The sequence below is a fragment of the Cervus elaphus genome, chromosome 8 (genome assembly GCF_910594005.1).
Source record: "Cervus elaphus chromosome 8, mCerEla1.1, whole genome shotgun sequence".
Lineage (NCBI taxonomy): Eukaryota > Metazoa > Chordata > Mammalia > Artiodactyla > Cervidae > Cervus > Cervus elaphus.
Window position 1 is genome coordinate 47,329,966 of NC_057822.1, and position 13,995 is coordinate 47,343,960.

At 35.3% G+C, this 13,995-nt stretch overlaps 1 protein-coding gene across 2 annotated transcripts in view; it reads right to left on the minus strand.

Moving 5' to 3' along the window:
• PLCL1 (phospholipase C like 1 (inactive)) overlaps positions 1 to 13,995 on the minus strand; it is a 351,515-nt gene that overhangs the window by 81,903 nt on the left and 255,617 nt on the right. Inside the window, exon 2 of one of the 2 annotated variants that reach the window (XM_043910477.1) lies at positions 10,701 to 10,746. The exons of the other annotated variant lie outside the window; for it this stretch is intronic. Within the exon in view, the coding sequence (XP_043766412.1) occupies positions 10,701 to 10,746 (46 nt within the window). The remainder of the gene's footprint in view (positions 1 to 10,700; positions 10,747 to 13,995) is intronic. 2 annotated transcript variants of the gene reach the window in all.

The window sequence follows — 13,995 nt, forward strand, 5'->3', positions numbered from 1 at the left end:
TTGAACGGAGGAAGCTTTCTGTTATGCTATATCTCACTGCCATCATTCACTCATTAGAATTCATTATGACATGACTCTACGTAAAAGTCATTATCTCAGGCTCTTCTTCTGGCAAGGTTTCTATCCAGTTAGGGTTCTTCTACAAATATGATGCTCATTATGCACATTCCATGAATTAGTTGAAAATACAGTACTCACTTTCACAAAGATTAACTGATCACCTACTACGTGCTAGCACCATCCCAGTGATTGGTTCTTCAAAATTTATTAATCCCAACATTAACAACACCTTGAATAAATGCTCTCTTTCCATCATACCTTTAATGTATAGCTTTTATAACTGATGAAATCTGTAAGCAGAATATTGGCAAAAATCATCAAATTTAAGAAGTCAAACAAAACATATAACAAATGCTTTTAAATCAAAAAAAGCAGCTTTAAACAACATTGAGGATGTTTGAGAACCAAGACCATAAAGGGGCACAAGAGCTGATGAGGCAATATTTAAAAGGAAGTACTAGTAATTAAGTATAGTTAAATTATATCTTTACCACTAGGGCATTTATTGAGATATTTAAAACTGGACAAGAGAAAAACTAAGCTTTAAAGTGTTCAAAATCTGTCAAAGTCTTAGGTGAAATAGTTTTAAAAATCACTGCCATTTAACAAGAAAACAAATACAACTTTCACATGGAGCTACACTATAACTTTATGCCATGGGGAAAAAGTCTTAAATAACACAACCCTACCTGTGACTCCATTATTCCAAGATGTGTGAGAAAGACCTGGCCACTAACTGTGTGGCTTGTCAGAGTTTGCTGCAGGAACCCAGAAGATGGCATCAGTGGGTTCAGTCACATCAAAGTCCTGTTGCCAAGTTCTCACAGTAACTGCTAATAGTCAGACGGCAAAGCACTTTATCAACCACAATAGTACTGGATTTTTAATAGGCTAACATTTTTATAATGCCTCCTAAAATAACTGGAACAGCAGAAGCAAGATTATGGAGTCATATTCTGTTAGTTTCATTTTGAGAAAAGAGGCTTCCTTACTCTCTAGACCATTCTCTAGACCATTCTCTAGACCATCTCTAGACTAAACAGGCTTTGGTTTGAAATTTTCAACAAAACTAGGAAGAAACCAACTCAGAGAAATGGTAAGAATAACAGTAAATAATACCAAAATATCCTTTTCAGCCGACTCGAGGGGTGTGAGTTTGAGAAACCCCGGGAGACAGTGAAGAACAGAGAACCCTGGTGTGCAGACCAGCCCATGCCTGCTGCATGTTCAGTCGTGGCCACCTCTGTGACCCTGCAGATAGAGCCCGCCAGAGTCCTCTGTCCATGCGATCCTCCAGGCAAGAATGCTGGAGCGGGTTGCCATGCAGGAGATCTTCCCAGCCCCGGGATCAAACCTGCGTCTCGCGCCTGCATTAGCAGGCAGATGCTTTACCACTGCGTCCCTTGGGAAGCCCAGGCACTGTAGTCCATGGTGTCACAAAGAGTTGCACATGACTTAGCAACTGAACAACAACAATCCTTTCCAGATCACAACTTCAAGAACACCATAACCTGATTTATATATTTTAAATATTATGTATGATGTTTGTTCAACAACAGTGGACTAAAGATGAATTACCTCTTCTTTTTTTTTTTTTTTTTTTTTTTTTTTTTTTTCTTTTTTTTTAGTTTTCTGAATGTTGAGCTTTAAGTCAACTTTTTCACTCTCCTCTTTCACTTTCTTTTTTTTTTTTTTTTTAATTTTTTTATTAGTTGGAGGCTAATTACTTCACAACATTTCAGTGGGTTTTGTCATACATTGATATGAATCAGCCATAGATTTACACTTATTCCCCATCCCGATCCCCCCTCCCACCTCCCTCTTCACCCGACTCCTCTGGGTCTTCCCAGTGCACCAGGCCCGAGCACTTGTCTCATGCATCCCACCTGGGCTGGTGATCTGTTTCACCATAGATAGTATACATGCTGTTCTTTTGAAACATCCCACCCTCACATTCTCCCACAGAGTTCAAAAGTCTGTTCTGTATTTCTGTGTCTCTTTTTCTGTTTTGCATATAGGGTTATCATTACCATCTTTCTAAATTCCATATATATGTGTTACTATGCTGTAATGTTCTTTATCTTTCTGGCTTACTTCACTCTGTATAATGGGCTCCAGTTTCATCCATCTCATTAGGACTGATTCAAATGAATTCTTTTTGACAGCTGAGTAATATTCCATGGTGTATATGTACCACAGCTTCCTTATCCATTCATCTGCTGATGGGCATCTAGGTTGCTTCCATGTCCTGGCTATTATAAACAGTGCTGCGATGAACATTGGGGTGCACGTGTCTCTTTCAGATCTGGTTTCCTCAGTGTGTATGCCCAAAAGTGGGATTGCTGGGTCATATGGCAGTTCTATTTCCAGTTTTTTAAGGAATCTCCACACTGTTTTCCATAGTGGCTGTACTAGTTTGCATTCCCACCAACAGTGTAAGAGGGTTCCCTTTTCTCCACACCCTCTCCAGCATTTATTGCTTGTAGTCTTTTGGATAGCAGCCATCCTGACTGGCGTGTAATGGTACCTCATTGTGGTTTTGATTTGCATTTCTCTAATAATGAGTGATGTTGAGCACCTTTTCATGTGTTTGTTAGCCATCTGTATGTCTTCTTTGGAGAAATGTCTGTTTAGTTCTTTGGCCCATTTTTTGATTGGGTCATTTATTTTTCTGGAATTGAGCTTCAGGAGTTGCTTGTATATTTTTGAGATTAATCCTTTGTCTGTTTCTTCATTTGCTATTATTTTCTCCCAATCTGACGGCTGTCTTTTCACCTTACTTATAGTTTCCTTTGTAGTGCAAAAGCTTTTAAGTTTCATTAGATCCCATTTGTTTAGTTTTGCTTTTATTTCCAATATTCTGGGAGGTGGGTCATAGAGGATCTTGCTGTGATTTATGTCAGAGAGTGTTTTGCCTATGTTCTCCTCTAGGAGTTTTATAGTTTCTGGTCTTACATTTAGATCTTTAATCCATTTTGAATTTATTTTTGTGTATGGTGTTAGAAAGTGTTCTAGTTTCATTCTTTTACAAGTGGTTGACCAGTTTTCCCAGCACCACTTGTTAAAGAGGTTGTCTTTTTTCCATTGTATATCCTTGCCTCCTTTGTCAAAGATAAGGTGTCCATAGGTTCGTGGATTTATCTCTGGGCTTTCTATTCTGTTCCATTGATCTATATTTCTGTCTTTGTGCCAGTACCATACTGTCTTGATGACTGTGGCTTTGTAGTAGAGTCTGAAGTCAGGCAGGTTGATTCCTCCAGTTCCATTCTTCTTTCTCAAGATTACTTTGGCTATTCGAGGTTTTTTGTATTTCCATACAAATTGTGAAATTCTTTGGTCTAGTTCTGTGAAAAATACCGTTGGTAGCTTGATAGGGATTGCATTGAATCTATAGATTGCTTTGGGTAGAATAGCCATTTTGACAATATTGATTCTTCCAATCCATGAACACGGTATGTTTCTCCATCTGTTTGTGTCCTCTTTGATTTCTTTCATCAGTGTTTTATAGTTTTCTATGTATAGGTCTTTTGTTTCTTTAGGTAGATATACTCCTAAGTATTTTATTCTTTTTGTTGCAATGGTGAATGGTATTGTTTCCTTAATTTCTCTTTCTGTTTTTTCATTGTTAGTATATAGGAATGCAAGGGATTTCTGTGTGTTAATTTTATATCCTGCAACTTTACTATATTCATTGATTAGTTCTAGTAATTTTCTGGTAGAGTCTTTAGGGTTTTCTATGTAGAGGATCATGTCATCTGCAAACAGTGAGAGTTTCACTTCTTCTTTTCCTATCTGGATTCCTTTTACTTCTTTTTCTGCTCTGATTGCTGTGGCCAAAACTTCCAACACTATGTTGAACAGTAGTGGTGAGAGTGGGCACCCTTGTCTTGTTCCTGATTTCAGGGGGAATGCTTTCAATTTTTCACCATTGAGGGTGATGCTTGCTGTGGGTTTGTCATATATGGCTTTTATAATGTTGAGGTATGTTCCTTCTATTCCTGCTTTCTGGAGAGTTTTAATCATAAATGAGTGTTGAATTTTGTCAAAGGCTTTCTCTGCATCTATTGAGATAATCATATGGTTTTTATCTTTCAATTTGTTAATGTGGTGTATTACGTTGATTGATTTGCGGATATTGAAGAATCCTTGCATTCCTGGGATAAAGCCCACTTGGTCGTGGTGTATGATTTTTTTAATATGTTGTTGGATTCTGTTTGCTAGAATTTTGTTAAGGATTTTTGCATCTATGTTCATCAGTGATATTGGCCTGTAGTTTTCTTTTTTTGTGGCATCTTTGTCTGGTTTTGGAATTAGGGTGATGGTGGCCTCATAGAATGAGTTTGGAAGTTTACCTTCTTCTGCAATTTTCTGGAAGAGTTTGAGTAAGGTAGGTGTTAGCTCTTCTCTAAATTTTTGGTAGAATTCAGCTGTGAAGCCATCTGGTCCTGGGCTTTTGTTTGCTGGAAGATTTTTGATTACACTTTCGATTTCCTTGCCTGTGATGGGTCTGTTAAGATCTTCTATTTCTTCCTGGTTCAGTTTTGGAAAGTTATACTTTTCTAAGAATTTGTCCATTTCATCCAAGTTGTCCATTTTATTGGCATAGAGCTGCTGATAGTAGTCTCTTATGATCCTTTGTATTTCAGTGTTGTCTGTTGTGATCTCTCCATTTTCATTTCTAATTTTGTTAATTTGGTTCTTCTCTCTTTGCTTCTTAATGAGTCTTGCTAATGGTTTGTCAATTTTGTTTATTTTTTCAAAAAACCAGCTTTTAGCTTTGTTGATTTTTGCTATGGTCTCTTTAGTTTCTTTTGCATTTATTTCTGCCCTGATTTTTAAGATTTCTTTCCTTCTGCTAACCCTGGGGTTCTTCATTTCTTCCTTCTCTAATTGCTTTAGGTGTAGAGTTAGGTTATTTATTTGGCTTTTTTCTTGTTTCTTGATGTAAGCCTGTAATGCTATGAACTTTCCCCTTAGCACTGCTTTTACAGTGTCCCATAGGTTTTGAACTTTATTCTATATACCTTCATCTCTGTGATTCATTCAAGAGGCAAAATTATATACCTAATTAAAAATCTCTGACTTTTCATTGCAGATCAAGGCACATAGGTAAAATCAAAGACTGTTCACCTGTTTGGAATTATTTTTTCACTTGTACAGAAGTTAAACCCATATGGGTGAGGAGATATGGCTGCAGGTCAATAAAGGCTGGAAGCCTATGTCTCTAGATGTCCGATCATTCTATTATTCCATTGATTCCTGCCATCTCTGTTTCCCCCACAGAAAGAGGGCACAAAACCTGTGATTATTTATTATCAAACCTCACTATCTGATGGACTTTCTATTTTCAACTCTTATTTCCCTGCAAGGACACAAGTATAGATGTTCCTGTATAGTGTCAACCGCCTTCATGGGAAGGGTCTTGTTTCTCACTTAAATCTTGCCAATCTCCTGTTACATCCTTCACAATCCACTACTTCGTATATAGTTACAAGGTACACCAATGATCCCATTTTTCTAGTAAAAAACTTGACTGCTTTCACATGAACTCTATCAAGAGTTGGGAGGGGGCGGGGTGTCTTGCCCTCAAAATGATTTAAAGAAAATAAAACACTTGACTGTTTTGAACTAATCCAACTGCTACATGAAGTAAATGCTTTTGCTTATTATAAGTCCCAGGGGACTTGGTTACACTACTGTGTCTTGGCAGCACCTATACGAATGAAATGAAGGGGAAACCAATAAAGGTCATCTGACAATTATCCAATGGCTTCTGAAGAATGACCTGCTGCTACCAATCCTGTTCCTCTAAGACAGATGTCCACCTCACACTCAAACACTGTATTTAAAATTCACTGGTAGCCTGTGCAACTCTCAACAGAGGTGCCAAGAACCAAGTGGACCTGGAGACCGAGATATGATTCTGTCCTTCCTCACGAGACTCCCTACGCAGCAGGCCCAGGAATCCTGGCTGAACTTACGCCAGAGCCAACTCCATTGCTTCTGGCGTGAGGATTAATCAGAGGTGCTCTTTAGGGAAGGCAGCATGTCATAGTCCCTATAAAAAGAAAGTCTGTAATGAAGGATATGTAAAATATGGTTTTAATAACTATATTGCTAACAAATCTCTTTCAGGGTCCTGTTGCAGGGATGAAATATTGGGTTGGCCAAAAGGCTCGTTCAGGTTTTTCTGTAACATCTTACCGAAAAACCCAAATGAACCTTTTCACCAACCCAAAAGAATGCCCTAATTATTTCATAAGTCTAACCATATATTGATGCTTAATTCGGACATCCATCAGAAATTGATATTTAATTAGAGAGGCATTAAAATCTATGCATAATTTTGTTTTTTCATTCCAAACTAATGCTGCATATACTTAAACTAAATTATCTGAAAAATTAAAATTCAACAGGAATGGAACATTATTAAGTTCATTTCAAAAATGTTGCTGAAAAAAATTCCCATTTTCCTTTGTGCGCTAAATAAGCAGCTCACAGAATAGTTTCTGCTTCATTTCGACTTTTCAATTTTTAATGGTAATATTTACCATCAAGTATGAGACACTGTTATATTATTTACATTGATTTCAGTCAATGTGGAATTTAAACATAGTCTCCAGTCATCCAAATCTGAATAAAACAAATTTAAAACTGAAAAGGAAATACCCAATATGTTTCAATACTATGTGAGTTCTACCATTTGTTACATTAGGGTGTTATTGGAGCTCAGTTTCAGAAACAGATGTGATTTATAAAAATAAAATCATGTAAAGCTTGAAATTTGCTAGGAGAGTAGATCTTAAAAGTTCTCATCACAAGTAAAACAAATTTTAAATATGCACAGTGATAGATGTTAACGAAACTTATTCTGATAATCATTTCACAACATATACATACATCAAATCATTATGTTGCACACCCAAAACCAATACAGTGAGTTTATCAATTAAATCTCAGTTTAAAAAAGAAACTCACTCAGAGCTATATTAGCTTAAGTGAAAATAAGGTTACAGTCAGCCTTGCTTCAGAGCATAAAGTGGAATTAATGAAATAGAATTTTTAAAATGATCAAATTCCAGGAATTCATGATTTTTCTGTGCAACATTTGATAAGAACAGATTTCAGACTTTAATCATTTATAAACTCTAAATGGGGTAAATATAAAATATATAACTATTAGTGGCATTTTTTAGAGGTAGATAAGTGCCATTGTACTATATAGAAATTAACACGTTTAGGTTTCTCATTAAGAGAAAAATATCTTACAAGAGGTTCAAAAACAATAAATTTACTTTATGAAAACATGTTGTAAATGTGTGTGACTCTGGACATAAAGATTAAATGTCAGTATAACAGCATAATTCTATTCAAAGCTAAAATACAATTCATTTATAGTCTAAATCCATTTTTCTCTACACTTGGAGAAGTCTAGCCTCCCATTTAACAAATTAATGTACATCAACAAATGGGCCATTCTTGCATTGGCATTAAGTTTTATAGGTTCTAAAATTTATACTTAAATTATTTTAAAATTTCCCAGTTGAAGGTTTCTTCTGTAATAGATTTTGAAGTGCAATCTCTAAACTTTCTATAAGGCAGATGCCTGAACCACATATAAAATAGACCTAATGCAATGTAAAAATGCATCCTTAATATTTTTTCTCTTATGATAATAATGAAATATGCGTTTCAGGACTAGTTACTAAAGAGATGTAAAATCTTTGGCTCAAATAGCTAACTTGACTTGAAGATCATTATGAATCTGATTAAAGGTTTCAAGTTTTATCCATAACTTCTGAATGGGTCAGTAGCATCTAACACTTTAATCCTTATTGTATTACCTCGGTTTAACTGAACATCAGCATCTGTCCATGTGCAACAAACAGATGGCAGATCTCAGAGGATGTATATTTTCAGCACAGAGACTCCTCTAGGGTGAAGGCTCCCTGATACCCAGTGAAGGCTCCACAGTCAAAACAGAAACAAATCTATTGTCTTAATTTAGAAAAATGTAAAAGGAAACTATATAAGGACAGCTTTTATTTGAGATGATAAAATTCAAACTCCTAAAAACTAAAATACCTTTGAAATTACTGCATTTCCCCCAAAGCATTGGATTGGGGACTAATTGATTTTAGTTACCATCACCACCTACTTGCATGACTTTATGACAGGCAAAAAGTTCTATATCTATTGTTTTTATTTATCAGAATAATGTAATAATTTCTGGCTTAATTCATAGAGTTATCTCAAGGATCAGAGGAAATAAAGCATGCTAAAACCCTCTGAAAAGCATAAAACTCCAAAGGAGTGAATTATAGATCCATCTTACTTATGAATAAAGTAAAATATAGCAATATTTTAAAAAGCAATCAATTTTTTTAAAAATCAGGTTTATTCCAGAACTATAAGAATGTATCAGCATTAAGAAAGTCATCAATGCAATCCAATAAATAAATAAGCTAAAAGAGAAAAACAATATGATCCTACCTATAAATTCCTCCAAGGTAATACAATATTAATTCCAAAGAAAACACTCAGTAAACTGAAAAAGAAGGTAACTTCCTTTACATGATCAAAATCCTATTTCAGAATCCTAAAGGAAAGATCGTATCAACTGGTAAAGATTTAGAAGAATTCTCATTAAAATTTAAAAAGTAACAAAACAAAAGGCTACTATTTGTTCTACATTTTAACATAATTCTGGGTACTTCCCTCAAAGCAATAAGACAAGGATAAGAAATTAAGCATAATAAATGATAAAGGAAGTGAAAGATCATTACTAGTCACAGAGATGATAATTATTTACCTAGAAAATTCAAAAGAATCAACTGAATATTATTAGAAATAATAAAAGAGATGGTGACAAAATAAAGTATAAATATAAAAAATTAATAGCTTTCTTATACAACAATTTGCTTCTAAATGTAACGGCAGGGATGGGTAGAAGTGAGATGAACCCATTTAAATTAACAACAGATATTGTAAACAAGCCAAGAATAAATTTAACAAGATACATGCAAAAATGACGCATAAAATTTTATTTCATATAAAGTTGAAAAAGAGGATCAAATAAATGAAAACATTAAAAAAATTACTTACTGGAAAGATAATGCTGGTAAAATTCAAGTTCCACACTAATTAGTAGATAAATACAATAAAAATCTAATGAAAAGCCCAGTGGGATTGTTTCATGGGGTACGGTGGAAGTGGCATTTAAAATAACAAAGGAAACAATATATTAGTCAAGTATTAGTGTTGAAAAATTCACTATTCATTTGAACAAAAAGACAAGTAAATTTCTGTTTCATGCCAGACCTAATAATTATTTTAGACGGATTAAAGATACAATAGGGTTTAGAAGTACTAGAAAAGATGTAACCACATATGTTTCTATAGTTTGGAGTGGGGAGGATCTCTTCTTAAATAAATCAAGGCCACACAAGCCACAGAGGAAAAGACTGATAGATATGAGCCCAAAAAAGCTTAAAACTCTGTCCAATTTTTTTTTTACTCTCAAACTGAAAACTATTTGATATATGCTTCTTAATTTGCAAAATTTGTTCACAAACTAATTTTGGAAAAGATGAATTCACAAAATTATACAACTGTTTCAAAATTAATGAAAAGATGCTCAAACACAAATACTTATATGTACTATAGATACACAAATAAATTTATTAATTTGCACACCAGATTATCAAAGGTTAAAAAAATGTCAGGTTATAGAGAAAAGGGAATTTCTGTATAATGTTAGGTTAGTATAAAATGGAACAACTTTTCCAGAAGGCAATGTGATAAATGTTTTAAAATGTTAAAGATGTGTCTACTTTGATCTAGTAATATCACATTTGAGACTTTATTTTAAGCAAATATTTGAACAAACAGGCAAAGATATAAGTACATGGAAATTCAATGTTACTCTGTGAATAATATTAAGGAAATTAGAAATAAACTAATAAACTAAACACTCATCCCTAGTAAGGACTGGCAAAATAAATTATAACACATTCATGCAAAAAGATTCTATGTAGTTCTTATAAGGGTGACATAGATCTATAAATCTTAAAAGGGACCATCTGTGTGTGGATGTGTGTGTGTATATGTCCTTAAAAAATAGATAATATAAAAGAGTACATATATTATGAGATCACATCACTAATATATAACAAATCTGAAAGGCTCTATTCCAAGTGGTAATAGTGGTTATCTCTAGGGGAAAAGAAGGAGAATTATGAAAATAGTTTTCTCTGCTTTGTTCAAATTATTCAAAATTAACATATATTAGCATATAGTATAAAAAACATATTAAAGATGTTTCCATAGCATTGAGTTCCCTGGTAGCTCAGCTGGTAAAGAATCCACCTGCAGCGCGGGAGACCTGGGTTTGATCCCTGGGTTGGGAAGATCCCCTGGAGGAGGGCATGACCACCCACTCCAGTATTTTTGTGGGGAGAATCCCCATGGACAGAGGAGCCTGGGGGGCTCCAGCCCACAGGGTCGCAAAAAGACATGATGGGCGACTCAGCATACACAGTCCTATAACTACCTCATTAATTATCAGAAAGACAAGTACTTTGTAGAGATAATGATATATATCTATAACGAGTTAACGAGGCATAATTAAAGTGCATTACCTTATTTTTAGGACTTCCCTGGTAGCTCAGCTGGTAAAGAATCCGCCTGCAATACAGGAGAACCCAGTTTGATTCCTGGGTCAGAAAGTTCCCCTGGAGAAGCAATAGGCTACCCACTCCAGTATTCTTGGGCTTCCCTGGTGGCTCAGATGGTAAAGAATCTGCCTGCCATGCAGGAGACCTGGGTTCGAGCCCTGGGTTGGGAAGACCCCTGCAGGAGGGCATGGCAGCCCACTCCAGTATTCTTGCCTGGAGAATCCCCATGGACAAAGGAGCCTGGTGGGCTGCAGCCCATGGGGTCACAAAGAGTCGGGATGACTGAGAGACTATGCACACACACACCTTACATTTATGGAAATAATTATACCAATATTATTTTAGTTAAATATAAAACTTTATATATTTATTATTCTTAGGACTGGCCAATGTGTTTCTATTACAGTATGACAAAATATCCCCTAAACATGATAAATCTTTGATTTGGAAATTATTTTAGAATCTTACACTTTAGAACTACTGACTTTAATTCATGTATGAATGTGGAATTGGACCATAAAGAAAGCTGAGCACCGAAGAACTGATGCTTTGGAACTGTGGTGTTGGAGAAGACTCTAGAGAGTCCCTTGGACTGCAAAGAGATCAAACCAGACAATCCTAAAGGAAATCAGTCCTGAATATTCATTGGAAGGACTGATGCTGAAGCTGAAGCGCCAATACTTTGGCCACCGGATGTGAAGAACTGACTCACTGGAAAAGACCCTGTTGCTGGGAGATTGAAGGCAGGAGGAAAAGGGGACAACAGAAGATGAGATGGTGGGATGGTATCACTGACTCGGTGAACATGAGTCTGAGCAAACTCTGGGAGTTGGTAATGGACAGGGAGGCCTGGTGTGCTGCAGTCCACGTTGTCACAAAGAGTCAGACACGGCTAAGTGACTGAACTGACTTTAATTAGCCTTGGTGAAAGCAGTGTTCAAAGCATAATGCAATTTTGCAGGGTATCTGTAAAATTAACCTCATTAGTACTTAAACAATCAATTTAATGAAAATGTATAGTATATCTCCTTTTGAATCAGACTTTTGCTACCTCTAAGCTTTGAGAATAAATATAAGTAGATGAATGTTCCCAGAGGAAGAAAAGAAGATTAAACTGAGATTTCCTGACTAGTTGTTTAAATCAATTGATTTCAATTAAATGCACTCCACTGATAATGAGATTCAAATCTGCTGTATTAAATTAGGAATTAACTATGCTTCAGAGAAATTGGATTCAGTAAGAATTCCATGTAGATTACAAGAAATTTAATCTTTCAGAGAACACATCCTAATTATCAAATTTTCAATAGTTTTCATTAAATACAAAGTGTAGCCCTACAAGTTCTCCTGTAGCTTTGGCCTAAACCTCTATTTTCACATCTAGATATGGGTTTCAAATTTGCCTTTGTGTTTTATACTCAACTCATTCTCTCTCTCTCCTTTTTTTTTTTTTTTTTTGGAAGACAGAGTACACAAAAGTATCTTTTATTGTTTCCTAATCCATATTTCCAGTAGTCATGCATGGATGTGAGAGTTGGACTATAAAGAAAGCTGAGCACTGAAGAATTGATGCTTTTGAACTGTGGTTTGGAGAAGATTCTTGAGAGTCCCTTGGACTACAAGGAGATCCAACTAGTCCATCCTAAAGGAAATCAGTCCTGAATGTTCACTGGAAGGACTGATGCTGAAGATGAAACTCTAATACTTTGGCCACCTGATATGAAGAACTGACTCATTGGAAAAGACCCTGCTGCTGGGAAAGATTGAAGGCAGGAGGAGAAGGAGACGACAGAGGAAGAGATGGCTGGATGGCATCACCAACTTGATGGACACGAGTTTGAGTAAGCTCCGAGAGCTGGTGATGGACAGGGAAAGCCTGGCGTGTTGCAGTCCACAAAGAGTTGGACATGACTGAGCAACCGAACTGAATCCATATTTCTTTATTGCTTTAATTATAGCAAGAGTCCCTTCTTTAATATAGGTTTCTTACCTAAACTCAACTGACCCAAATTCACAAAGTTGTTTCTGTACATCTTTGCCACTTAAAACACTCTTCTACTAACTACACTTAACTTTCTACATTTAACTTGTGAATCTTAGGAAATTTAGCTTATGAACCTAATATTCTAACTTGAATGCTACTTAAAATAGCAAATATTCTTCTGAATCATTTTTAGACTTTCAGGAAAAATAATATTTGTCAATATGTTAAAATACACTACATCTGCTCAATAACCACCAGGATGATTGCCTCATGAGAATATAATCTGCAGTATGAGAATATAATCATAAGAAACAACAAGCAATGTAACTAGGATAAAAATGCTCTCATCCCATGTAAATCTGAGCCAGTTTCAGTTGAAATACAAAGAGTCAATTACAGTGTATATTCCTAAGCTTTGTCTCACTGTTTTAAAAGACTGCCAGGTGGCTTGCTTTCTTGGCACTAAGAGAAGTTTACAAAACCCTATGAAATTTGAAATAGTTAGACTTGCTCATCTTAGCAGTTTTAAAAATGGGGTGAACGTCACAGCCTTTTACAGGACTGTAAATTAGCACATACTGATCTCTAGGTTATCAATTTCTCTGAACACAAAGATATTTAAAACACAATTTGAATTATGTGGGGTTTTTGTTGTTGTTATATAAGATCATTAGTTTTACTAAAAAGCTTTGCATTCCCATTTGTTGATGAAACTGACTGGCACACCTCTGAGAAGATAAGTTTCTTATACACCTACTAATGTTCTCTGAAAAGGATAAGATATTTTATCCCAAGGAGAGTAAATCCCATGGTGAAGAAATAAAAGAAAAATATTCACAACTCAGATTCTTCTTTAGTACTTAAATCATAAAAGGATCATGGGCAGCATGGATTCCAAGTCATGCTGGGTCAGTTAAATTAAATTTGTCTCAAAATAATGCTTCATCTCTTAGATCTCATTTATATTGCCAGTAAAAAGAAAATTAAAGTCACGTATTACTGTAAAACCGGTAGAATGACAGGGAAATAAAATAATTAATGAAGCCATTTAAAATCTATAACCTTTTTCTTAAAATAGCATTTCTACTAAACACTTCACAATGAAAAGGCATAATAATTTACAAATAGCTTAGAGATTAATCTCTAACTAATTTCTTTAGAAAAAGAGGCTTGACGCACAGCATATTTAAAGTTAATTAGTATTGCTATCAGGAAAGCTTGTAAAGAATTAAAAAGTAAATCCACAATGAATTCACTACATTTACTTTCATAATA